The sequence below is a fragment of the Knufia obscura genome, assembly GCF_036327395.1.
Source record: "Knufia obscura strain CCFEE 5817 isolate CBS 148926 chromosome Unknown scaffold_5, whole genome shotgun sequence".
Classification (NCBI taxonomy): domain Eukaryota; kingdom Fungi; phylum Ascomycota; class Eurotiomycetes; order Chaetothyriales; family Trichomeriaceae; genus Knufia; species Knufia obscura.
In genome coordinates this window covers 1064182-1089842 of record NW_027042691.1, presented here as the reverse complement: position 1 = coordinate 1089842, position 25661 = coordinate 1064182, and the positions used below count along the sequence as shown (strand labels likewise).

General features: G+C 51.0%; 9 protein-coding genes across 9 annotated transcripts; 3 read left to right on the top strand and 6 right to left on the bottom strand.

The window, feature by feature from the left end:
• Positions 1 to 58: 58 nt before the first annotated feature.
• TOF1 (Topoisomerase 1-associated factor 1) lies at positions 59 to 3730 on the top strand (the record flags this gene model as incomplete). Its single annotated transcript, XM_064873617.1, has 1 exon — positions 59 to 3730. One exon carries the CDS (start codon positions 59 to 61, stop codon positions 3728 to 3730), a length of 3672 nt encoding a protein of 1223 aa, XP_064730721.1.
• Positions 3731 to 4981: 1251 nt separating this feature from the next.
• Positions 4982 to 6662, bottom strand: PMZ80_005195 (uncharacterized protein; the record flags this gene model as incomplete). The annotated part of the gene is made up of 3 exons (XM_064873616.1): positions 4982 to 5215; positions 5276 to 6356; positions 6403 to 6662. 3 exons carry the CDS (start codon positions 6660 to 6662, stop codon positions 4982 to 4984), a joined length of 1575 nt encoding a protein of 524 aa, XP_064730720.1.
• A 1529-nt stretch (positions 6663 to 8191) lies between these two features.
• PMZ80_005194 (uncharacterized protein) lies at positions 8192 to 11506 on the bottom strand (the record flags this gene model as incomplete). Its single annotated transcript, XM_064873615.1, has 1 exon — positions 8192 to 11506. One exon carries the CDS (start codon positions 11504 to 11506, stop codon positions 8192 to 8194), a length of 3315 nt encoding a protein of 1104 aa, XP_064730719.1.
• An 821-nt stretch (positions 11507 to 12327) lies between these two features.
• PMZ80_005193 (uncharacterized protein) lies at positions 12328 to 14949 on the bottom strand (the record flags this gene model as incomplete). Its single annotated transcript, XM_064873614.1, has 1 exon — positions 12328 to 14949. One exon carries the CDS (start codon positions 14947 to 14949, stop codon positions 12328 to 12330), a length of 2622 nt encoding a protein of 873 aa, XP_064730718.1.
• A 1137-nt stretch (positions 14950 to 16086) lies between these two features.
• PMZ80_005192 (uncharacterized protein) lies at positions 16087 to 17735 on the top strand (the record flags this gene model as incomplete). The annotated part of the gene is made up of 2 exons (XM_064873613.1): positions 16087 to 16314; positions 16359 to 17735. 2 exons carry the CDS (start codon positions 16087 to 16089, stop codon positions 17733 to 17735), a joined length of 1605 nt encoding a protein of 534 aa, XP_064730717.1.
• A 1368-nt stretch (positions 17736 to 19103) lies between these two features.
• On the bottom strand, positions 19104 to 19629 carry PMZ80_005191 (uncharacterized protein; the record flags this gene model as incomplete). Its single annotated transcript, XM_064873612.1, has 2 exons — positions 19104 to 19435; positions 19479 to 19629. 2 exons carry the CDS (start codon positions 19627 to 19629, stop codon positions 19104 to 19106), a joined length of 483 nt encoding a protein of 160 aa, XP_064730716.1.
• A 1358-nt stretch (positions 19630 to 20987) lies between these two features.
• On the top strand, positions 20988 to 22373 carry PRO2 (glutamate-5-semialdehyde dehydrogenase; the record flags this gene model as incomplete). Its single annotated transcript, XM_064873611.1, has 1 exon — positions 20988 to 22373. The coding sequence occupies one exon, from the start codon at positions 20988 to 20990 to the stop codon at positions 22371 to 22373; it is 1386 nt and encodes a 461-aa protein (XP_064730715.1).
• A 368-nt stretch (positions 22374 to 22741) lies between these two features.
• Positions 22742 to 23501, bottom strand: PMZ80_005189 (uncharacterized protein; the record flags this gene model as incomplete). The annotated part of the gene is made up of 3 exons (XM_064873610.1): positions 22742 to 23202; positions 23260 to 23364; positions 23498 to 23501. 3 exons carry the CDS (start codon positions 23499 to 23501, stop codon positions 22742 to 22744), a joined length of 570 nt encoding a protein of 189 aa, XP_064730714.1.
• Positions 23502 to 24107: 606 nt separating this feature from the next.
• PMZ80_005188 (uncharacterized protein) lies at positions 24108 to 25217 on the bottom strand (the record flags this gene model as incomplete). The annotated part of the gene is made up of 2 exons (XM_064873609.1): positions 24108 to 25076; positions 25128 to 25217. 2 exons carry the CDS (start codon positions 25215 to 25217, stop codon positions 24108 to 24110), a joined length of 1059 nt encoding a protein of 352 aa, XP_064730713.1.
• Between the last annotated feature and the right edge of the window lie 444 nt (positions 25218 to 25661).

The following is a 25661-nucleotide window of genomic DNA, read 5'->3' as shown; positions in this document are numbered from 1 at the left end:
TTCCTCTGATAGCTGATAGCATACTTTTCTAACAGCATGAACTAGCCATACGGTTACCATGGAGGACGACAATCCATTTACGAAGTCGAAGACCATCGACCCCGAGGTCCGAGCATACGTTTACAGTTTGGTTAACGCACTCGGTGGAACGGGTACCGACGAGAGTGGCAGATATGTACTAGGAGACGACGCACTTGCTGTACTGCGCGATCTGAAAAGATGGCTGAAGCTATACGACGAGAAGACAAGTCGACTGGACGTTGCAAGATGTCTGGCTGAAGCAAATGTGGTTCGAGGAGACCTGCTGCCGATCCTGTCGACATGGAAGGAGAATGGAAAGAACGAAAAGTCGAAGTCCAGGACCGCGCTTGCCTGTCTCGAGCTCCTGGTACCGCTGACATGGCCAGTCGAGCACGAAGAAATGACGGCCAACCATCACCGACATACGCCGTACATCCTCCAAGCCCAAGTCAAGTATAAAGCTGCAATTCTCCACTGGGAAGCTACAGCTGTACTGAGGCAAGCCATACGCATAGCTCTACCTTCACTGGCTATGCAAAGAGATGAGCGAACACCTAGAGACGAAGGCATCATCAAGCTCATGCTATACTTCATCCGCAACATTGCTGCCATCCGACAAGTACCGAACCTGCCTTCGCAAGGGTTGGATACTGAAGTCTCAAGGTCGGCAACAATAGAAATCTTCCGAGCTCAAGACGTATTCGCGTTGTTGCTCACGATATGTTCAAACATGGGCGAGGACTACAACCTCATGGACGTCATCGTGCTTGAGATCATCTTCAACTTGATCAAGGGTGTCGACGCCGAGAAACTCTGGATGAACCAGCAGCAGCGGACGAAGACTGGGATTAATGATCTCAGGGAGACCTTGGCCGCCGAACAGCATATGCATACCGAGGCCAAGAAGAAACAAGCGAGCAGACATGGCAGATTTGGAACCATGATCTGGGTCAAGGGTGACGACAAGCAGATGAAGAGTGTTTCGGGCCAGGATAATCTCAAGAACCACAAGACCGCTATGTTCAACATGGACAACAACAAGAAGTGGAACAAGCCTATGCAGAGGCGGAAGGATCTCGATCACAACAACCATGATTTCGACCAGAAAGCGCACCTGTCCGGTGTGGCCTCAGAGCAGCTAAGGAATTTTGCTGAAGAGTTCCTTGATTCTGGGTTCAATCCTCTGATCACTCATCTACGAAAAGCTATCGAGCGAGAAGCCGAAAGACTTCTGCCAATCAACTACCGACAATTCTTCTACGTGGTCGCATGGTTTTTGAAGGCCGAAAGAGTCAGACGGGAACGGAAGCAGAAAGACGCAAAAGCATCGAAGGCCGTCACCGAGTTCGATCCAGAAAGCTATGCCCTGGTAGCCGCTGTGCTTAATCAAGAAACCTTTATCACACTGAACAGATATATGCAGATGTCATGGGATGAGAAAGCATGGCAGGACTTGAATGCATGCATGCGATGCTTCACTGAGATTCTGCTTACTATCCAGGACATGGCTCAAAGTACACTAGAGGAAGACCGGGAAATCGCCGAGAACATCCAGAACCGGATTTTCTACGAAGAAACTACGCATGATCGTGTTCGAATGATCTTGCAAGGTTACAAAGATCAGGGTATCGGTTATCTTGACTCATGCACAGAGCTCGCCCACGTCTTCCTGAAAATGCTGGAACGATACTCAAAAGAGAACGTTGATCTACAGATTCGATCGAAGCGGAAAGCACGGAGGAAGAGGAAGGAGGCACAGCAAAAAGAGCAGCCCTCGGATCAACAGAACAACGAAGATGACGAGTCTGAGCACGAAGATATGATGGACACCGTGCAAGTCAGCAAAGAACGAAAATTCGACTTTAAGCGCTTTGCTGCCAAGTTCATCACGCAAGCTTCAATCGATACCTTCGTGTCCCTGCTAAAGTTCTACAAAGACCTCTCTAATGAGCAACTGAAACGAGTTCACCGCTTCTTGTATAGAGCGGCATTCAAGCAAGAACAAGCAGTAATGCTGTACCGGGTCGACATCATTGCATTACTGTACAAGATCATCGAAGGCCCAGAAGGAATGTCAAATAAGCACGCTATGTATGGCGACTGGCAAGAATTCTCCAAACAACTCTTCAGAAAAATGTTCAAGAAGATCGACCAGAGACCAGAATTGATGGTGGAGATGCTGTTCAGCAAAATCAGCAGCACGCTGTACTACCTCGAATATGGGCACGACAAGCAGAACTCGGCGAGCACAAGAGCGCCAGCTGAAGTGGAAGTCAAGCCTTCGGCGACTCAAGATCGAAAGCAGCAAATCGGTATTGTCGTCACGGTGCTGCTTCGAGACCACAAGGACACCCTAGTGGACTGGGTGAAACGAGTAGTTGGCCGAGCATACGACGAGCGCTTTGCTTGGGCAGCAGAAGCTGATGCACGGAAGTCAGAAGCAGAAGCGGCTGCTGTACCTGCTGAATCCAACAATGCCGATGAGACAGAACCAGTCTTGGATTTGCCGGCAGCTCAGCCATCATACATCTCCATCTCACCTGAAAACGACGAAATTAAGATAGCAATGTTCAAGAACGCCCGACTGAAGCTCCTCATGAGACTCGTTGGCATCACAGAGGAGATCAATGACAAGTCCGACACACCAGATGCTACATGGATCATTCCTTCTCACATTACAGCATCGCATCTCGGAGAGAGCAAAGCTGCTATGGATCAATACACATTGACCCACTGGCAACCAGAAAACGAAGACGACAATCCAGAAGATTTCCTCCGTCGCGTGCGCAAAGACAACCGTGCTCAGCGCAGCCACGGTGACGAAGGAGAACACGAAGGCAATGAAGTCCGAAGAGACAATTTCATCGACGACGACGAAGGCGACGAGATCCTCCCCGAGGAAGAAGAATTCCTCTTCCCCGACAACCCGCGTCAAAAGAGATCAGCAATCGAACAACTCAAGGCCAAGCGAGCAGCCAAGAACACGAACAAGAAGCGAAAGCGTGGCTCCGACGACGAAGAGCAGAACGACAGCGAAGACGACGCTGCACGTGAGGAACGGAAGAAGAAGAGACAGGAAGCTGCGCTTGCACGTAGACGCAAGTTCAAGTCTGAAGCCTTTATTAGAGACTCGGATGATGAGAGCGATGAGGAGAAGGATCGGGCGTTCTTTGAGAGGGAGGCTGAGTTGCGGAGGAAATATGCGCAGCTCAATAAGGAGCAGATTGCCGCTGCGGCCGCCGAGGAGGTAGTCGATGCGGCGATACTTGCGAAGAGGCGGAAAGTGGTCGCAAGGTTACGTGGTGAGGATAATGCTGAGAGTGAAGACGAGGACGTCGTCATGGCTGATGGTCAAGATGTTGATGATGAGAGTAGTCCTCCGCCGTCATCACAACCTCGACGGAACGACAGAAGCAGTGTGGTTGAAAGCGACGAGGAAGAAACACCTCCATCCTCACCTCCGCCAGATGAAGACGACGGCAAGAAGCGGCGACAGGCACTCAGGGAGCTGAGGCAGGGCAAGGTACAGCCTGCGACGAAGCCTGCTGCCAAACGAAAAACTGTGGATGTAGAGTCAGAGTCAGAATCCGGATCGGACTCGGATCTTGAGCTCGAGGGCGACGACGAGGACGACATCGTGCCGACTAAGGTAGCTGCTGCGCCGCAGAGAAGAGGAGGTTTCGTGATTGATGATGATGACGATGAGTGATTGATATTAGTATTAGTTCATGATGAGTTGCCCAGTTGTTGGAGCGTCCAGCGTCCAGCATTGGGATACAGAGAGGAAAGCTCAGTCCTAATTCGCAAGCAATTCGGTCAAGCACGGCTTCCATGACCTTTCTTCGTTCATTTCATTCAGCTTGCTGGTCGATGCTACAGTAACACCACGTCCCAGACGACCAGGTTTCGACTCAGATGGAACCTTCTTCTACCGCCTCAACCGTCTACCCCATGTATGGCATGGCATGCGTGCTCTTCCTTCCCGGTCCCAGTCGTACTCAGTGCCATAGCAATCCTACAACGTAGGCGCGAAAAGAGACACAGGAGGATCACTCGCCCTGTCCAGGCCGAGTAGTCACGGCACTGTACGTAGTAAGCAGTGGCTTAGCATTTATGGAACGGTCTTGAGGCAGGCAGGCACAAGGAGAATCCAGCCAGTCGGTGATCATGCGGAAAGCGAGAAGAAGACAGTCCCTGCCTGCATGTTGGTCTCATTTCTCTAACTTACGTACAGTACCTACCTAGTCCAGCCATTTATTCGGTCATCACAAACACAAACCAAACCAAGTCAAACCAAGGGAGGCGCAACCGATTGTTGTAAGTTTACAAGGAAGGCGCGTTCCACTGACTGGCACCCTGCGAGGAAGGCACGACCCACTACACCTCGAGGCAGGTGCGACCGGTAGGTACCAAGGCTGGCAGGCACGACCGACTGCAATCGGGAAGGCACGTACGACTGCTCTGCGAGGCAGGCGCGACTGACTGCATGTTAACAACTTAGGAGGAAGGCACAGCTTCTTGCCCTACTAGTACCGGACTGAGGAAGGTACACTAGACGTCAAGCTGACGGGAGGAAGGGACAACCCATACCAAGGAAGGTGCAAACGGTAGTTGTGCAAGTAGGAAGGAGCGAGCCGACCAACTGGATGGGAAGGCACGACCAAGAGCAGCTGGGCGCGGAAAGTGCGACCAGACAAGAGATACGAGACAAAGGTCCAGAAGGTATTCTGACTCAGGCCAGACACCCGTCTTCAGCACAGTGGGAAAAGCTTTGGTACCATAGCACTGTTGCTGCATACTCTGGCAGAGGATAGCACACCAATTTCCGGACCTTTATTCATCATAACTTTTTGTACTTCGTTGCTTCGTTACCTCGTCTCCTCGTAAGCCAAATATGCTCCCATCACCGTCGGTCGACTGCACACCGCGGTCCTGCTCTGCTCTACTCTGCTGCCAACCCCTAGCAGATAGGATGACTCTTATCATGCTTAGCCTGCAACGAGTGATTATCCTTCAAGTTCTCATGCTTGATCCCCTTCTTATGCCCATGTCTCGCCCTCGTATGATCCTCAATATGGCTCTTGTACTTCTCGACCTGGTCCTTGTCCATCTGCGTTAGGGTAGAGAGCGCCATTTTGATGTCTGTGACGAGGGCGTCGCATCTCTGCTTTGAGAAGTCTTCTCGGACGACGACCTGGTGGTTGCGTTAGTAATCAGCAATCTAGGGGACGGGTTATGGAAAGACTTGACTTACCCGCATCATCTTCATCTTCTCGCTGTGAGGAGCCATGGTGTATGCTGGCACAACCCAGCCGCGCTCACGGAGCTGATGGGCAATGGCGAATTCGTCGAAGCCGTATTGCTCATCTGGATCGATGCGGAAGGCGACGAGAGGCAGAGAGCGGCCATGACCTGGGGACATGGCGATGAATCCGAGCGCTTCGAGCTGTTGTTGAAGGTAATCTGCTGTGCGTGTCAAGTTGAGCATGATGGATCGGTAGCCGCGCTTGCCGAGTCGGATCATCTGGTAGTACTGAGCAATGACGTGGGATGCGCCCTTGGAGAAGTTCAGCGTGAATGAGGCTTGGTCGGCACCGAGGTAGTTGATGTTGAAGATGAGCTCCTGAGGGAGGAATTCCGGTGATCGCCAGACGACCCAGCCGACACCTGGGTAGACTAGACCGTACTTGTGACCTGAGACGTTGATTGAGACGACCTTCTCGAGTTGGAAATCCCACTTGAGGTTGGGGTTGACGAAGGGTGCGACGAAGCCACCTGAGGCAGCGTCGACGTGGATGGGACAGTCGATGTCTTTCTCTCGGAGAAGTTTATCGATGGCTTCTACGTCCTCGTATTCTCCGGTGTAGGTGAGACCGAGGATAGCGCAGATGCCGATTGTGTTCTCATCGATGAGGTTGACGGCCTCTTCTGGGTCGATCACGTATCTCTCGTCTGTGCAGTAGACATATTTCTCTTCGATGTCGAAGTATCTTGCAGCCTTTTCCCAGCAGACTTGGACAGCGCTGTTCATGATGATATTTGGCTTGTCGTAGGGCTTGCCTGCGGCCTTTCGCTTGTTCTGCCACTTCTTCTTCATGGCCAAGGTAGCAAGCATGATGGCTTCCGAGGAACCGATACATGATGTGCCCATGGCGTTGGTAGCTTCGTCTCCGGTTTCGGGGCAGTGGTACATTCGTGCAATCATATTCACGCATCGGTTCTGAATCTCGGCCGACTGAGGATATTCTTCGTAGTCGATAAAGTTCTTCGCGAGGGCTTCTTGCATGAGTTTCTCTGCTTCCTCTTCCATGTATGTCGTAACGAAACTCGCTAGGCTGTGACTTGTCAGTACTGCTTTTCAGAAGACTAGGGACTCCTCACTTGAGCATTGGGTTGCCATCCAAGCTGAGTTCATCCTTGATCATGCGATAAGCAATGTCTCGTGGCATCTCTTTTTCTGGCATTTCGTGTGATGGCAGGTCCTGAGCGGCGAATCGAGATCCATAGACACCAGTAGAGAACTCATCATCACCTGGGGCCTCCAGGAGGATGTGCTCAAGGCCTGGGACTGTTGACTTCCTTCGGTCTGGCAGCTTGAACTTACCCTCCACTGGGGAGGAGACTGATGCTAGGTGAACCATCTTTGCTCAACGCAGTGGACTGTTCGGGTAGAGAAAATCAAGGGCAGTAAGCATCAATGAGGGAGGGGTCGATGGGATATATGAACTCGCTCGTGTCAGGCGAAGATCAGATGCTTGTCAGGTGAAGCTGCAGTACTCTACAAACAAAACTTGTTTCAGCTGAGGCTTGCAGCCCCAAACGACAAGCCCCGCCATGCCTCGCAAATGCAGGTGGGATGTAGAGATGATGCTCATTCGTGGTTGCCGCGTGGTCTCTACGTTGCTGCACGTCGCGTAAAACGAGTCAACATGTCACTTTGACGGCAGTGGCTGAAAGGGTCGCTGTTATTGGCTCGGATAAGGAGCACAACTCCGACTCTGGATAAGCTCAAAGGCTAAGCTCTTGCTCCGCGAAGCTTCTGCTGGAGCAGACAACAAGCGCAACCAATGATAGAGCGGAAAGCTTCAGCGTGGTGAGCCGTAACTTCGTTCTAGGCTCTTCGAGGATGTACAAAAATATTAGTGAAGACGTCCTCTTCGAAAAAACACCAGCCTTCAGACATCGTTACTGACATTTCGCTCTACACGTGGCGCCAATGAAGTCCACAACAACGAGGGCCACCCACATGGTACTGCCAACACTGAGTTGCGTCGTGTTCTACCAGACACATCTATGCCCTTTCCGTCTTGACAGTAACCTAGTGCTTACCTCGCCCAGAAACGAGTCTGTCTCATGTCATCCTCCTACTTATCAGCTTGGTTTCTTTCCTGTTCCAGCCTTGCCTTCTCCTCCTCACCGGCTATCGTCCCATCCTGAAACGTCTTGTTCACCCTGCTCTGTAACCACCCCACAAATCCGCTATACACCATTCTCATAATGAGTCGGAACTCAGTACCTCGGCCTACATGATCACTACTGTTAGACTCCTGCTGCGCCAGGAGGGGTGTGGTGCTGTAGCACATAAACAGATCCTGAAGGAGCTAAGCTCCCAAACGGCGACCAGTGAAGCTCAACGCTTTAGATCGTTTCAGAGGCATGCAGGGTAGGGGATGAAGACGACGTGGCATTAGCAAATAACCTTGAAGCTGGATAGGAAGCTCTTGCGAGCGGTCTTGCCTGTATTAGCTCTATAAAAGTCCTTATGTTGATGCTCGCTACTCAAAAGCGGCATCAAGGGCTTTCTTATACAAAGTGCTTTTGCCGTAGCTTCAATATGCCCATGCAATGAAACAAGAATGCCGCCGATGCAGGAACATACCAATACACGTCCCCGGACGCAGGACCGCTCGAACATGCCCTTTCCCTCTATGCACAGGCTCCTATGCCAAAATAAAAACTGCCGTTTGCCGTGCATGCTGAGAAATAATATTAATGAAATGGGATTCTTTTGAATGCTGGAACGAAAGCTGTGTTGCTGCGTGTAATACGCGCCCGCTATGCAAATTCGGCCGTTTTTCGTGGTGTCGTAAAGTCGTTAATGGTGAGTTTGTGTCTGCCGTAAGCGGACTGAGGGTGAGATTAGAGATTTACTATACGCAGGGAGTGGAGGTCAGGTGTATCTGCTCTGATAGTCATCGAGTCGGGTGCTCATGCTTGTTGTATGCGTATCAGAGAAGTCATGTGGTTCGCCTTCAAACAATGCCAGAGGTGTCTGAGAGACTTCGCTGGGACATGGTGACATCGTGTCAAGATTCTTCGCTGACGGCGTGAACAAGCTGTCAACTCGTCTGCGGCCAGGCTGCTCAGCCCTCAAGGTCGAATCGAAGCCTGTTTGCTGAATTTGGTCGAGGAATGATGAACTATCGAGCTGCGTGTCGCTCCTGAAGTCGAAATCTGCAGCAAAACTGTCTTTCGGAGCTGCTCCAATTTGCTCACGGGCAAAACCAGTATCAGCACGACCGTGAACATAGACCCGTGCACCTCTCCGTCCTGAGCGCCGACCCACAAGATCAGGCTCCTTCTTGACCTCTGCCATACAGCTTTGGCATCGTGTGTGCCTTCCAGTTTGAGGTCTTTCTTGTGGCCTGACATCCTTGAGCATCTCGCCCGGCCCTTTGATGACTGCTCCGCCAACAGCCAGCATGAGGGTCGCGCTGAATTTGCCCCACAGAAACAGCGAATGGCCCCATCTTGGCTTGTCTGGTTCCTCGGGACCGCCGAATTCCGCGGGTTTCGACTCTGCAAATCCTGTCCGTTCTGTGCGATCCTCGTGTCTGTACTGATCATCCTCGTGCCCATGCCCCTCGGAGAGTGAACCGGAATATCTACTTGCGATACTCTCGCCGTCGTACTGGTCCCAATCTATAGGAGCTCTGACTTTAGGCGTTGCTCGAGGCTGTAGGAAAAGGCCTAGGACCCACCAGCTGACCTTCCCTAGCACCTTCCAATTCATGTACCAGGCATTGGCAAGCATTTTGCGTGCGAGCGCGAAAGGATCTCGTCGAAAATCACGCATAGCACTTGTGCAAGTCGCCAGTATTTTATACACGGTTCGAATGGTCAATGCTGCTAACGGCTTTGCCGCAAAATTCCTCTGTCGAAGCACCTCAGCGAAGTTATCGGAGGACCGTATTCTACGTACCTGATGCGTAAGCACGTGATCTTGCACATCAGGGTCTGCTGCTGTTCGGAGTAAGGGTGAGTCAAGCGTGTGAGGTACGTCCTGCGAGGAAGAATGTCGTCTTTGCCGTCGTTGCACCTTTGCAATTGGCGAGCCGCTGTCCAATCCGCTAAGTGGACGCTTGCGTCTTTTACGGAGGTTTATGGGGTCTTCAGGGGATGCTGATGGTGACTTGGACATGAGCCTGCTCTGCAGGTTGTTCGTCAGTACTGTAGTGTCTCTGTGCATTGGAGAGAACAACGGTCGCGGTAAGGCAACCAAAGAATCAGGCGTCGATGGCATAGGCATCGTTTGCAGCGAGTTGCATGCAACGTGATTTAGTCTGGCAGCTGTTGTCGCTGCCGTGAACTGTTCTTCGAAATCAGAGGAATCCTCATCTGACGTGTACGATCTTTCGTGCGTTGCCATTGAAAAGCCTAGGCCTTGAGCATCGCCTGAGCTGCGCTCCGGATCCGCTAGACATTCGTGCACCAATTTATTGCCACCTGTAGGTTGTGCAGAATCCGTATATCCAGGACCAGGACCTTCATCGTCAAATCTTTCTGTAGTCGTGGGAATATCATCAAACTCGTTCGGAGCCGTGGCGCTGGGGGCCGGCGATTCTTTGTGGAGGTCCTTAGCAATAATCGTATCGTCTAAATCCGCTTCCATGCCATCAACGACAGTCCAACTACGTGGTGATGAGGCGACTGAGCTGGAAGGCAGAGAGATAGGTTCACCTGTCAAGGTAGGCAATAGAAGAGGCTTAAGCTGGGTCGACCCAGCCACAAACTTTCTGGCTTTCCTTCTGGTTGGTTTCTGCTCGTCATTTGCTGTGATGGAAGACGCGGAAATGTCAGAATACATCGTCCATCGACGATTCAAGCCCGCAGCGTCAGGCAGCTGAGGACTTGGGAGTGGTGGGTACACTTGTTCGTCAGCAACAGGCTGTGGCGAACCGTCTGTTTTTTCAGGTTCCTCTGTTGGTGAGACCTCAACGTTCAGGCCAGGCGTAAGCTTGAACGGACTGATGTCAGTGCTGGCTAATGCTAGAGGAGAACAAGCTATCGAGCTTGCAGTGCTGAGATCATTGATTCTTGGAGAGGTAGGCCGACGAGGAAGTATCAGTGACATCGGCCTAGCATTCTTTTTCTCCCGGACAGGCGAGCCAAGATTGAAACCATTAGTAGTCTTGGTAGGTGACATGGCAAGAAGCTGGGTCAGGACCTCGTTTCTCTTACTCATACTAAGGTTGATCTCCTCCATGTCGAGTTTCTCCTGCTCAAGTCTCTCAATGCTGGCCTTCAAGGTCTCGATGATGTTGGTGTCCAGCCTCTTTTCCTCGTGCTGATACTGCATCTCGCGAAGTGTCTGCTCGCGCTCTTCTAGAGAATCTTCCAGGTCTCTAACTCTGCGCTTCAGTTCCGACTCTGCAACGGTCTTGTGCTCCACTGTTCTCTTAACTTCAGCCTCGAACTTCTCCTTCAACATGGCCAGCTCTTTCTGCAGTCTCTCATTCTCCTTGTTTGCGACCCTGAGTTTCTCTTTCAGCGGCCGGCGAGTCAAGGGAGAGTAAGCCTCATCTCTAACCTGTTGTAATTCCTTCTCGATGTGCTCGATATACTCGTCTGCATCAAAGGTTATTTGTAGCGAACGTTTCCTGCTCTTCGACTTTTGAGGGGGTGGGGACATGGTCAGAGGAGACCACCTCTCATTAAGAGATACCTCTCTGAGCCGCATATTGAGGCTGTCTTGTATGTGATCGAAGCTAGTAGGGGATGCGAAATCAGCTTGAGGATCGACATGAGGAGACGAGCCATCGTAAGGTGAAGACTGTAGCAAAGGCCGTACTGGATTGTCCTGATAGATGGGGATTTCGGGTCTCTTGCGAGAAGCTCTACTTCTAGTGGTGTTCGAAATCTCATCCAGAATGCTCAAGCTGCTCTTCTTGCCAATCGTGCCGGTACTCCTGCTCTTATGCAGTTTGTTCTCTTGATTCCTCGAGGGCGGCTTAGCTTCGTCTGAATGATCGTTGTTACCCACCAACTGGGTCAGCTTGCTGCTGAGGCTTGAGATTGACAACTTCTTGGCCGGGAATCGCGCATTGCGCTGCTGCAGAAGTCGCTGTTGTCTGGAGGGACTGGTCTCTGGGTTGAAGATATCAGGGCTGGCTATTGATGAGGCACAAAGTGCATTCTGCAACGGAGAATTGGCCGCATCAAACTGCGGTGGTGAGGACATTGGCCGCAAGTGAGCGCTGTCCATGGTTGTCATGGCCTCGGCTCGAATATCATGATATGGTGTGTTGTGAGCCAATCATGGGTCTGATCTGGTGAAGGGCAATGGAGAATTGAAATTGGATACTGAAGAGCAAGGTTCGCGGATTGGCCAGCAATCCAAGCAGAATTCGAATGGTTCTATTGACTATATGTACAGTCCATGGTGTTTGTTGTATACAAGAAGAGTGAAATGGTATGACACGCGTGTGCTGAGACAAGGTGGGCAGTGTCCCGATTATCTGGTCTGCACCGTGATGCAGGAGATGATTGCTGTCCGCTGTGGATCTTTTTTCCAACGCTCAGTCGCACCTTCCTGCGGTGTGTACATTTTACTACTTCCGGCATGGTGCCAGCTGCGGTCCTTTGATGGCTTTACTTCTTTCAGGCTAGTGTCAGCTATGAACGTGATCCCCCGAGATTTCTACAAAATTTAGCGTAAAGGTGCGGGCATCAACCTTGCTCAACTCGCCCCTCTGCCTTGTCTCGATCACAACAAGCAGTTCAGGTACATGACGTAGGCAGGTATAAAATCACGATAAGAATATAATAGTCACACCTACCAGGTCATGAAGGTCTATGTATGAACAAAGGATTGGTATTTCGGACACGTACTGATTTCATCCGCATCACTTGACTGGACCCGAGAGGAGCCCCTGGGTCGTATGTATCACGTGTAAAAAGTGGTTGCAAGAAGCTCTCTGCCTGGCTTTTGGCCTGGATGTTTCCCCATCGTTTACTATCCTATTACCCTCACGAGGCCATGCCAAAGCCCTTCCCCAGCATCCCCCGCCATTGCAGAAGACGTGCTCATTTTCCTCGCTTCTGCGAGTGCTTTCGATTAGCCCAGGCATCCTTGACCACAGTTTCTAATGAGATTGTAAGCTGACCTAGGTCGGCGTCTTCAAGCTGCGTAGGCTGGAAGACATTGTCATATAGACGTCCATTGTGTGCAATCTCCTCGATTTTCTCTCTGATATCTGGTCGCAGGACATTCAGGGATTGAACTGCGTCATCGCTAGCCTTAGGTAAGTCTGCAAGTCCGACACTCCCATGTTTCGGTAGCCACTCCTCAAAGACTTTGGCAGTTGTCTTCAGTGATTTGTAGTACACCTCTCGAGACTCACCCGATCCAGTGCACTCCGGCACCATTTTCAGGATCATATATGCCGCGACTCGAGATTTATCTAAACGTGCAAGAGCATCGAGGTCAAGCCCCATGATATTATAGCTGATGCCACTCTTTGCCCACGCTTCCGTAATGGAATCAACAAGGTTCCCGCAAACCTCAGCCATCTCGAAATAACCGAAATGTAGAGCGTCTGATTCTTGCTTCAAGCCATGCTTGATGCAAGCGAGGAGCTGCGCGTGCGTTAATGTAGGTGACTGTTCTCGATTCTTCCGCAGCTCGTCCTTGTTCTGGAGGTTGCCGTTGTTTACCAAATCAACTCTCTTGGCTTTTTTGCCTTGTAGGTCACGAACAGCAGTCGCGTAAGCCACCGGTTCCAGCTGAGGATCTCCGAGGTGGAATCTTGGGACCGTTGCTCTTCTGTCACAAACGTGAGTGAGCGTCATGGCTTCTCTCTCAAAGTAGTGGCGTTTCTTGCCGCTGACGCTGAGGACTTCGTTACAGGCAGCGCCAAATAACGCTCGTTCGAATTTCTTTTCTGTGACACCAGTCGCGTACAGGAGTCGGCTTGCGAAATTGCCTCTACTCGTCAGTGTTGGTGGTGATCCTTGGAAGATTGGAGTCTGGCCTCCATGTGCAAGAACAAAATCAAGGTCAGGCCAAGTCTCAGAGGACATGCCTTCCTCTTTTAAGACATTGAACAGATGCGCCGCGATCAGAAGGCTTCTAGAAAATTCCATTACTCCAGCCGAAGGCTGCGCAGATGCCGTCTTGCTGATGAAAATATTGATAGACGCCATGAGAGGCATGAGCCGTAGAACTGATGGGTTGTGACTTACCGCAAGGTCAGAGAAATTTCGGGCATACTCAATGAGCCAGTCGCTGGAGTCACAGAAAGTCCGGTATATCGCGGGGAATTTCCTGAGCCAATGACCAGATACTGCGCAGGCTTCTGCCCAGGAGTTTACCTTGGCTTCCAGCTGTTTTGCTGCCACAGTCAAGTCGTGTAATGGCTTAGCGACTTGTGTGTCGAGCACCTCCATGACCAGGAAGAGCAGACGAAGGCTAAAGGCTATAGTGTAGCTAGTGGTGGTAAGCCCTTCAAACTTGGTCTCGTCCTTTCTCAAGAGGAACAAAGCGGACGTTGCCATGTCACTATACATGCTGCCATTGAGTGCAACCTGTTCGAGACTCGGACATTGCCAGAGGTCCAGGATACACTTCAGCTCCTGGTTGGCCTGTGGTCTTGTAGCCTGGCCGAAGTATTGCGAGTCAACGCTGGTATCCTCTAGCTGCGTTGAAAACTCCCGAGCGTTCGCCTTGTTGAATGCGAGAACATCGGCGAGGGCTCTCATTCGGACTATGGGCGAGTGACACTCGTGTGGTGTTGACCAATTCAACGATTCCAGAAACACGAAATTCTCTTTTCCGATACTGCCAAAGCTATCTTCCAGCTCATCCTCCATGCTCTGAACAAGATCGACCGCAGCGTTGACGAGGGTACCAAGGTAGAGACCTGTCTCGCAGCTCGTCGACATTCGTACACATTCGACAATGAAGAAGTCTTCGATGCCCTGGATTTCCTCAAGCATGCAGAAGCAAGCAAAGTCATACTCACTTTGACGAAGCTCTTCCGGACTGAGCTTCGTGCGAGCAGCAGGATATTCGGCTTTGTGGACACCTTGCGTGGTGCTTGCGTCGCCGACATCTTGATCAGGGGAAACCTCCTCGAGTTTCAAATGGTTGAACATATTGGTTGTTGCAGCTGTCTCGGTCTTGACGTGCGTTTGACTTTCGGCGCTGCTACTAGAAAACTTGGACCTCAGAAGAGAGATTGCCTGGTTCAATATCGAAACTGGGTGGAGGTGTCTCTCATTCTGCCGAAGGGTTTCCTCGTCCGTTTTTGCAGTGTTCTTCTGGAACCAGAGCAGGCATTTATTGCGCAATTTCGAGGTCGACAACAGGCTCTTTGCTATCTCAGCAGGAACACTCTCAACGGTATTATTTGTTGCAATGGTCTCCACGAATGGTAAGATCTGGTAAATTGCGATTGATGGTTCTTTTTCAGTGTCTGTTCCTTGCACGGTGTGATCTTTCTCTTGAGCAGCTCTCCGTGCGAGCGTTCTGGCGCGACCCTTCAGCTTCTGAGACACTTTGGGAACAGAAGCATTGGCCGTTGGGGTATTGAGTGTTGGGAGTCGATGACCACAACTAGTTGCAGTATTCACAATCCATTGTATGACTTCCTTCTCTTCGCTTTTGTATCTGCGATAGGTCGGAAGCAGATGTCCGGGTAACTGCATCTTGTGTCGCTTCACAGGCGATCTGGTACCAGAGAAGTGTGTGTGGTGGCCCTGAAGCTTGGAGATTAGTAGATCCAATCCGTCGTGTGATCGGTGTCTGTAAGGACGGACAAAGTAGTGTAGATTGTACTGCGTCGAAATCTGCGAGGTTATCAACAAGGATGGTATTGAAGTGACACTTTCACCGAGAAAAGTTACATGAAACCAGAACAATCCGAAACATTTGATTTACCTCGAACCCCTCCAACACGAGACTGTTGCCTGAATTTTGCCTACAGCAGCAATCAGCTCATACTGCGGTGCTTTCATGGCGCATGTGAAGCTCATGTTCTAACCTAGAAGCATTTCAGATTTCTCGTTCTTAAAAGGTCTCCCCACCTCCACCTCCAAACACGCTTATTGCTAGTCATGCCACCGCGGAGCCCTATCATCCATCACAGAGCTACTCATCCAGGAGATATCATCCATATCGGTACGCGTGCTGCGCGTGCTGCGATCACGCTCCTTGGGGACGGGGTACAATAGGGCGAGTAGGGCGAATATCCTGTCAGGCGTTTTGAAGTCAGACTCTGAAAGGGGAGCATGTCGAAGGGCCAGTGAGATCTCTGCGAGACATTCGAAGTGGTACACACGGCACGATCGGACTTGCCATCGATTCAATGTCAGAGACCCTGAGAAAAGGGAATCAGAGACGATGAGAAGTCGCGTTGCAATATCTAGCGCAGCCAAGCCCTGCGTTTTTGTAGCGAGCGGTACACCGTAGCGACGGACGATATACTTAATCACGTGCGCTAGCCTGAACCAGCGTTGACTCCGCCCCGAAATTTGACCGCTCTTATCGTGAAGCATGCGGTTCATCGCAACGAATCTCCTTGTCAGACAGAGTTCCCGCCATCCCTTCGACATGCAGCGCTCATGTCCGAAGGAGACTTTCAAGCCAGAGCCCAGCTTGGCTGAAGATAGTACCACTCGAGCTGATATGACTCGTGTTCACCGAGAGTCGCTATCTGCGTTTTGTCATTAACTTTGCAATGCACGTGTGCAGGATGAGTACATAAGGCGCCCGAAACCCAATCTTTTCAATTGAGCGACAACTTCCCCGACTCAACTTCCGATACCCTTCCGAAAGCGCCCGCCATGGCTGAAGCCCCATCTACTATCACGTCTGATACCAAGCATGGCATCACAAAGGCCCCGTCTGCACACTCCGCCGATACTGGCGCGATGGAAAAGGAAGCTGGCCATGCCGAGACGAACGACATAGCGGAGGGTCTCTACCGTGAAATTGATAACTTCACACCAGAAGAGCTTGAAGCAGAGCAGATCAGAGTTCGGAAGCTGATAGACTGGCGAATCATGCCCATCGTAAGCTAGAGCTCATATACCTCTGTGTCACACTAATGATCTAGATATGCATCACCTACACGATCCAATTCTTAGACAAACTCTCCCTCAACTACGCCTCAGCCTACGACCTCATCCCCGACCTCGGTCTTGAAGGCCAACGGTACAGTTGGGTAGCAGCCATCTTCAATTTTGGCTATTTGTTTTGGGCCATCCCAGCCAATCTCCTCGTCCAACGTCTTCCCGTAGCCAAGTACACCGGGTCCATGATCTTCATCTGGGCCATCTTGCTCGTCTGCCATATTGCCGCGAAGAACTATGCTGGCATACTCGCCATACGGTTCTTGCTGGGTATGTTTGAGGCTAGTATCAGTCCGGCCATCATGAACATTTGCTCCATGTTTTACACGAGATCGGAGCAGCCTTTGCGAATGTGCATCTTCCTGGCATTCAATGGTCTGGCTACGATGGTGGGGGCTCTACTTGGGTTCGGGCTCGGCCATTCCCATAACACGGCGCTCAAGTCTTGGCAGCTCATCTTTATGACCATCGGTATCATCAACTTTGTCTGGTCGGTTGTCTTCCTCTGGATCATGCCGGACAGTCCCGCGACAGCGAAGTTCCTGACACACAAGCAACGCGTCGTGGCTGTGCACAGGGTATCAAACAACATGATCGGCGTCAAGACAAAGCAGTATAAACCAGCTCAGATCCGTGAAGCCTTCACTGACATCAAAGTTCTCGCCATCGCGCTCATCGGCCTTGGCTGTGGTGTCATTAATGGAGGGGTTTCGAATTTCCAGTCAAGTTTACTGCGAGGCTTCGGTTTCAGTGGCATCAATGCGACCCTGCTCCAGCTGCCCACCGGTGCATTCGAGCTCGTGCTGGTTCCGATCTGCGGTCTGATCGCGACATACGTGCCAAACACCCGCTGCTTGGTCCTCGCCGTCATTTGTCTGGTCCCGCTTGGTGGACTCCTCGGTATCCGCTTCACAGACCTGGAACACCGGTGGACGCTTGTCGGATGCACCTGGCTCCAGTACATAGTCGGCGCACCAGTAATCATAAGCTGGAACCTGCTCACCACCAACATCGCCGGGCACACCAAACGCTCATTTGCCAATGGCTTCTGGTTCGTCTTCTACGCAGCCGGTAACATCGCCGGAGCCAATATCTTCTTCGCGCGTGAAGCACCGCGGTACTACTCCGCACTCACAGGGCTGAGTATCTGTTACGGTGGCATGATCGCCATTGCGATCTTGCTTCGCTTCTGGATGCAGTGGGAGAATAAGCGGAGAGATGCCGATGCTCGGAGACGTGGAAGTGCGGAGGTGATATACACTGTGAACAAGGAGGGTGTGCAGACCGACCCAAGGGCTGTGGAGGACGGATTCAAGGATATGACTGATAAGCAGGGGAAGTACTTCCGGTATGCTTTGTGATGGTATCGAACCTGATGAACTCGGCCAACACGACCATGCTAGTAGGCTATCAAGGGTAGTATATCCTCCGGAGTCCTCTTTGGCTTGTTCGTACATTGTTGTTGCTGCCTCCTATTGATGTGAGCCTATTGCGTCCGACGGCAATACCGGATATGGACAGCCAACGGAGAATCACGAAAATCGACATGTCTTACTCGTTCTGCACCCACAAGACCAGGACCAGGATCGCGAACCCAGGGCAAGCGCAGGATTCTGACGACTTGCATTCTATCCAGATTCATGCAGGATCTTAGGATCATCCTGATCCTGTCCGTGGACAGTATGATGGGCTACGGAGTCTAGTCTGAGATTGCCCAAATAGGTAGGTTCAATGGAACAAACAGGGCCAAAGAAGTATCTCGGTAAATCACAATCAGCATGCAAAGATACCTTCATAAGGTTGCATATGTAATCTTCACCATAGCGGTGACTTACTGTGTAGACGAACATACGATGCAGTTGAGCAAGAGTCCCAATGTCACATGAGTACCGCCAGGCGGTTCCCTCGATGAGTGACCTAATCCTCGCCACGAACCTAAGTAAGCATCTACAACTTGCTACTACTTTCACCACAACTGTTTATCAGGGGGAAGACTATGAAGTATATAACAACTACGACCGGAGATCATTTTACACTGAATGATATTGTAGAATCGTACGTTGGATAGGTACGACTAAGCTCGTAGTCGAAAGGTCTAATTTAAATAATGTCCGCAATCGGGTTAACCGTTGGGGGAAATGCCTGCCGCGACTACGCTCTTCTCCGGGCCTGAAGTGTCTAGATGGGAGGTTATCTCAGCGCTTAGCAAGCTAACTGGTAGCGAGAGTGCACCTACGATATTTGTGACAACACGTTGGAACCGGTATTGTGAGAGTTACCTACACATGCACCTTGTAGAGAACACTGTAGGAGCCTGTTAGGCTTCATAGCTTCTTGTGCTAGTGGAAGATGTGCACTAATTGTCGCATTGACAGAGGCGGAATACATATGGAACAAGAAGTTTCTAAGAATTTATTCGGCGGTCGCTTGGAGTCGAATGGAAGAAGCTCATACATTAGTCCTCACTCCCTCTACAGCGTCCGGGCACCAAAGAACTCCAGCACCTTATCCGTAAAGTCCAAAGCGTAAGAGCCACATGTCTTCTCCTTGTAATCATTATTCTGGTCCGTGTTGTCAGGCCAGCAATGTCCCAGGCCATCCACCTTATAATGCTGCACCGCATTATTGACCCCCATGCAGGAAGACCAGACCACCTTCTGGTAGCCATTAGACTCGAAGGGTTGTTGCTTGTCTGTGCAACCGTTCCGTTGGGCCCACCAACCGACCCACTAGTTGATTCTAGGCAGATGCCTATATCCATTGTCGAGTGCATCGTACGGGATAGTTTGATCGTTAGAACCGTGTGCCTGAAGGATCTTGCGCGGTCGTCCGCCACCGCATGAAGGAGCCACGTTGATACCGCGATTGGCATTACAATCGATGTAAAGTGCAAGAGCTGCCATCGCGGAAGCAGCGAACTCGTCGCCGTTGCTTGAGCACGCGAGCGTACTAACGAAGCCACCACCGTTGGATTTACCAGATGCGTAGATGCGACTGGGCTCAATGGAACGATTCTTGAGAATATGAGCGACGAGGTCGCTGGTGAACTGAAGGTCGTCGACTGTAGGATCAGCGTAGGTTGCACCCTACCAGGAGTTGCTAACTCCCAATGACTAGATACTGCTCTCCATGCGGGTAAGTGTAATACTGAAAGTTCTCGTATTGGTCTGTTCGTGACCCGCCATTGCCGTGAAAGTCAGTTATCAGCCTGCGTTGCTTGTTCTTGTCGTCATTATATCCTTGTTGGACGTACATGCCATAGTTGCGTGTATGGCCACCAGGTTGGATCTCATGATTGCCATCTAGAGCACTGTGATAGCCGGAGTCGTGTGATTTACCACATCTAGATGTGTCTGCTGCCTCAGCACGCCCGAGAATGGAGCTTCCAAGAGAGACGTTCGGTGGGTATTACACCGACGAGGGTAAATTGGACGGTTCTGGCGACCATGCTGGACAGTATGTGCTTTAGTTACTCGATGTGAGGGGATGAGGTCGTGAACAGATGGCTAATAGCACACTTCCGAGTTGCAATGAAAAATGATGAGGCGATAGGTTCGAGACCACGGCGGTACTTCCATGAGTTTGTGGCGTAGCTTTTCACTTCAGTTGACTTCACTCACACAGTCCGGACTCCACCCTCCCAGCCTCGTTCCAAAACACCTTATATTTTTTTACTCCCCAAACTTCCACCACAATCAGCACACACACCACAAAACATCGCCACAACGCCTTCCTGGCGCAGTGGTTCACGGCCAATATACCAAACCTTCGAACCGACGTCCCTCTTCGCCTGCTACGAGGCTTACGAACAAAATTCCAACTGTAGAGCTAGTTGTACTTCGGTATGGCTGTCTGTACACTGTAGTTGGGGTTTACTCCAGATACACACCTGCGAACCCGGTGGTCTGAGTTTTTGCAGTTTTGCCAGTTGCAGTAGGTAGTAGGTGAGTGGTAGTCCACGAGGTAAAGGAGAATGAATCGCATATAAGAAGAAGTGAAGAGGAGATTAATAACTTGGAGAATCTGGCTGTGGAAGCGTTCCGTTCCGTACGAAAGCTTGGGCGGGTAGAAAGCAGCAGGATGAGTTTGCTAAATGAGGCAGTCACTGACTAGCTACCAGGGCACCCGCCAGTGATGGGTGGTCAAAGCACCCTACCTTGAGATACAATCTTCGCCGCAAATACTAGTAATGGGAAGCTGTCACTTGCCCTGATAATCCAGCTTGTGTATGCCGATCAATGTTTCTCCGATATTTCGCTATTCGCAGGGTAATGTCGTACGCTCGGATCGTCTCAAACAGCCAACTTGATGGGGGCTTTGGTTCGCTGCCTCAGTTTACATTACATGGTCTGTGAACCTCACACAAGCATTGACAAACTGCAAGGCAACTGTCATCTGTAGCTTGGGGACGCGTGTGTGTAAGTCATACGCACATAGTTTACTCAGAGTAGACGACGATTCAATGCGCGTGAGATTGCAAAGCTTGACCCCGGTCACGTGCCCATCGCATGACTAATCCACCTCTTGGTACAATGGCATCAAACCACTAGTTTACCCTCACCTATCCCACAACACTCACACTACGCGAACATCCAAACTCACACCCATCAACCATGTCCCTCACCTCCTCAACCCCCTCAGATTCCGCCCGCTCCGCCTCCCTCGCCGCCCGCTCCCTAGCCGTCCTCCCCGTCCACTCCCGCAACAACGCCCTAACAGCCATCCACGATGCCCTCCTCTCCGCTAAACCCACCATCCTCGACGCAAACGCCAAGGACATGTCCCTCGCCACCACAGCCTCGAAGGACGGCTCACTAAGCGCATCACTCGTCAAGCGGCTTGACCTGTCTCGCCCAGGAAAGTACGAGGATATGCTGCAGGGGATCCTCGATGTTCGTGGTTTGCCGGACCCAGTTGGGCAGGTTAGTTTACGGACGCTTCTTGATGATGGGTTGGAGTTGGAACGGGTATCTTGTCCGATTGGCGTGTTACTGATCATTTTTGAGGCGAGACCGGAGGTGATCGCTAATATTGCGGCGCTGGCTATTAAGTCGGGGAATGCGGCGATATTGAAGGGTGGAAAGGAGTCGAGTCATTCTTTTGAGGCGATCAGTAGGGTGATTAGTGAGGCGTTGGAGAAGACTGAGGTGCCGAATGCGGCGATTCAGCTTGTGAAGACGAGGGATGTGATTGATGAGTTATTGCAATTGGATCGGTATATTGATCTTGTGATTCCGAGGGGTGGGAATGAACTTGTGCGGTTTGTGAAGGAGCATACGAGGGTACCGGTGTTGGGGCATGCGGATGGGTTATGCTCGGTGTATTTGCACGCTGATGCGGATGTAGAGATAGCGAAGAGGGTTGTGGTGGATAGTAAATGTGATTATCCGGCTGCTTGTAACTCGGCGGAGACGTTGTTGGTGCATGAGGAGGTGCTGGGCACGGTGTTGCCTACTGTGGCGGAGGCGTTGCTGCAGAGGGGTGTGAGTTTGCTTTGTGATGCGAGGAGTAAGGAGGTGTTGAGGGAGAAGTTGCCGAGTGATAAGGCGGTGCTGTTGCAGGATACGGGTGAGACGGACTACGACACGGAATTCCTGGATCTGAAAATTGCGGTCAAGACTGTACCTGCTGTTGGTGCGGCTAATGGCACCGCACACACGTCCGATCCGAGTCTTGACCTGGCGATATCACATATCAATGCTCACTCATCTGGACATACAGATTCGATAGTGACACAGTCAAAAGAGGCAGCGGAATACTTTATGTCTGCTGTTGATGCGGCAGGCGTCTACTGGAATGCGTCTACGAGGTTTGCGGACGGCATGAGGTATGGCTTTGGTACGGAGGTGGGCATCAGCACGAACAAGATACATAGCAGGGGACCGGTAGGCTTGGAAGGATTGACAATATACAAGTACAAGATTCGAGGAAGTGGCCAGGTTGCTGGCGAGTATGGTGCAGGAAAGAAGGCATACAAGCATGAGAAGCTGGACTTGTGATTGGGGTCTAGGAGCACAGAAGAATACAAACATGAAGACACGATGGAATGATACCCATGGCTCAAAAGTTATGATAGAACGTGAAAAGCTGCCTCGCAAAATAGAACTAACAATAAGAAAGAATTGAGATCTTCGAAATGGTATCGTGTCATTTTGGCTTGCCTCAGCTCGCAATCTGCATCATGCTGAGGATGGGTCTTCGTCTTCTCAATACTCGACTATATCTTGCTACCCCCATGAAGTGTGACACGGCGCAACGTAGCATATTGCTGAGCAGGTTTCCCGAGCTAGCGCCGCAGTAGCATGCAGGCCAGCGGCATAATCGTGTAGTAATGTGTGAAGCCAGTTCAACAATTTTTGTGAACCATTTACACCTTGAAACCCTTGGACCTCCTTCGGCCTCGAGCCTTCTCGAACTTTCGTCCCTTGCTCTCGATGTATGGCTTCTTGTGCTTGTGTGGTCCCATGCCAAAGTGCTTGACGGCCTCTCTGGCGTTCTTTGGTCCTCTCAGCAGAACAACGTTGCTACCAGTTGGGGCTCGCATCGCAAGCTGATCGAAAGTCAGGCATTCACCGCCGGCCTTCTCAATTCGAGCTCGAGCAGTCGATGTGAATCGGAGAGCAGCGATGGAAAGCTTGGGGATGACCTGCATTCTGTTGTCGTCTGTGACGGTGCCGACAACTGCGACAGTCTTGCCCTCGTAGGCCTTTTTCGCGGATGGAGTGCTGACTTTGCTGTGAATTCTGGAGAGGGACATGGGAGGTCGGTTCATTCTCGACATGAACAGTCGCTTGAGGACGACCTTGTTGAAGTTGGCATCGGTTCGTCCTGCGCCTCGTTAGTCTTTTTCTTCTTTTGCGCTTCCGCCATTTCGCTGGTACTTACGAGCAAGAAATCTATAGAGCTTGACGAGCAACTTCAAGTACGGGTTGTCGCTCTTGGGGGCCTTTCGGTGGCTGTCCCGAACGTGATGACGATCAAGATCGATACCTAGAGAGAAGCGCCATTAGCAAAATGTTTTTGCAATGACTCGCAGCGCCGAAGCGGTGCTCTTTGAGTGCGCTCTATCGACATGCTGCGTGCATGGATTGAGCAGTAGAAGGTATCGAAGGGCTGTACATACCCATTGTCGCGGTTGTCGAGGATAACGAACGAAAATGTGGTTGAGCGTCACGGTGAAGTTGGACTTCGAGACAAATTTCGTGCGCGGAAAGTGCCAAGTGAGCTAGCAGACTAGCGTGATATCATGCCTGACTGCCTGAATTGCAGTTCTTCTACCCGTTGATTGATCGGAGCGGCCGCCAAACCTGCCCAAATTTGTGTATGAAGCGGCAAGGGCGGCCATTCCGATGTATCAATAGGTGCCTTTCACTAGTTAGCAGGCACTAACGAGGTTTCACTTCAAAGTCTGGTTTGAGTCACTGTAGAAAGTGAACAGGAGATTGTGATGATAGAACTTGTATTGTGCTCCCCTCAACATGGGAGCGAAACGCTTGCCCGTCATCCAAACTTCATGAACGTTCAAACACTCGATGCTAGTCCAACCCAGGGGTATCCTTGTACTCCGAACAATGTAAACATGCCTGAGCTCTAACAGCTGGGCTCCGCTCTAATATGCCTGACCCGTATAGTGTTGCACACTTTGTACAGCAGCCGAATCGAAAGAGGCTATTCATGCCAGATCTTCTTCATCTTCGGCTGAGATTTTTGCTTCATATTCCAGATCTCCCTGCTCATATCGGGTCTGTTTTCTCGGGACCTAACGAGACGAGAAAATCTCTCGTTAACTCGAAGCTGAGCCAGCTGCTGGCCATGCTAGGAGCCACCTTGAGCAGATTGGGCATGATGCCTTTGTAAAGTCCCGGAATCCCTTCTTCCTTTACGATGGTTGTGATGGCTCCTGTTATCGAAGTATACTGGTAGCCCATGCCGGACATTGAGTTGACCTGAAACCTTCTGCGGAGAACGTCGAATGGGTAGGTGCATGTCTGAGCCACAGCACCAGATATGGCGCCGGCCGCCAGTTTCCTATACCACGGAGGATTCGTCTCGCCTGGACTTGTGAAATAGCCACGAACAGCTTCGTACACCATGAAATTGAGACCAACATAAGGAGCGACACCGGCCACGGTTGGAAGAATGCCTCGATACAACCCTCGCAAGCCCCCTTCGGTGGTATACATTAGTTTCATGGTAGGCCACATTCCTGGCGGTTTGCCTTGATGCTTTGCTAATGATGCAAATGATGCGGTCTGTATGGATAGCCGTGTCCTGACGATGTCGAGCGGATACGTGAATGTCACGGAGGTGATACCAGCGACACCACCACATAACAGGCGTTGGAACGCTGTCAGATTTGCTCCTGTCCACCCTTCGACTGTTCTTTTGTATAAGTTGAATGCGCCAAACTGCACTGCTGAGTATGGCACAATTCTTACACAATTCGTACCATTGCCTCTCATGAAACCTCTCCAACCTTCGTCCCTCCACATCTTGCCCAGGGCCTTGCCCACCGACATTTGGTATTCATTCCGGCCCGCGCTTTGGACTTGATACAGAATCTTCAATCTTTCGAGGGGAGATACCACTGTTCGGGAGACGGCGCCTGCGACTCCTCCAGCGCAAAAGGCAGCCGTGAATGGCGTAGAGACGAACTCTTGTAACCTCGAGACAACATCGGGCGGCGATACTGTTACAGGATTCTAGCTTGTGTCAGCGAATCGTCCCCCCGCGAATTCATGGATAATCCTTACCTCAGGTATATTCTGTAGTTCCGACATGGTCGTAGAGCTTGCACCTCCGTTGCCTGTGACAGCGGCAGGACTTTTCTCTCCCAGCCTCATGGTTGCCTTGATCTTGTTTGCGCCTCTCCAAACAGAATCACCACCCTTTTATGATGTGCTGTTTGATATTGGGCAGAAAGTGTTTGCAATTGTTTCGACGTTCGTGGAGCTGCCATGGAAGAAGAACGTGACAAGAGTCTATCGTAGGATTTATTGCAGCATGCCCCGGTCTCCAAGCTCAATCTAGGTGAGAAATTCAGTTCCAGGACAGGTCCTCAGTATGACTGTACTATAGGGTGCGCTGCCGGTCGTCTTGCACGGTCGGGTACCAGTCGCGGGTAAGATCGGGGCTTGTAGCGATACCAAGCAATTCTAGTGAACAGCAATGTTTGAGCAAGCGCAAGTCTATCTGATGCACTGTAATAATATGTTCGTCGATTTCGTCTGAAGAAAAGAATGCATGACAAGGGTCACCAGGGGTTCAAGGTCATCGCTATCCGAATT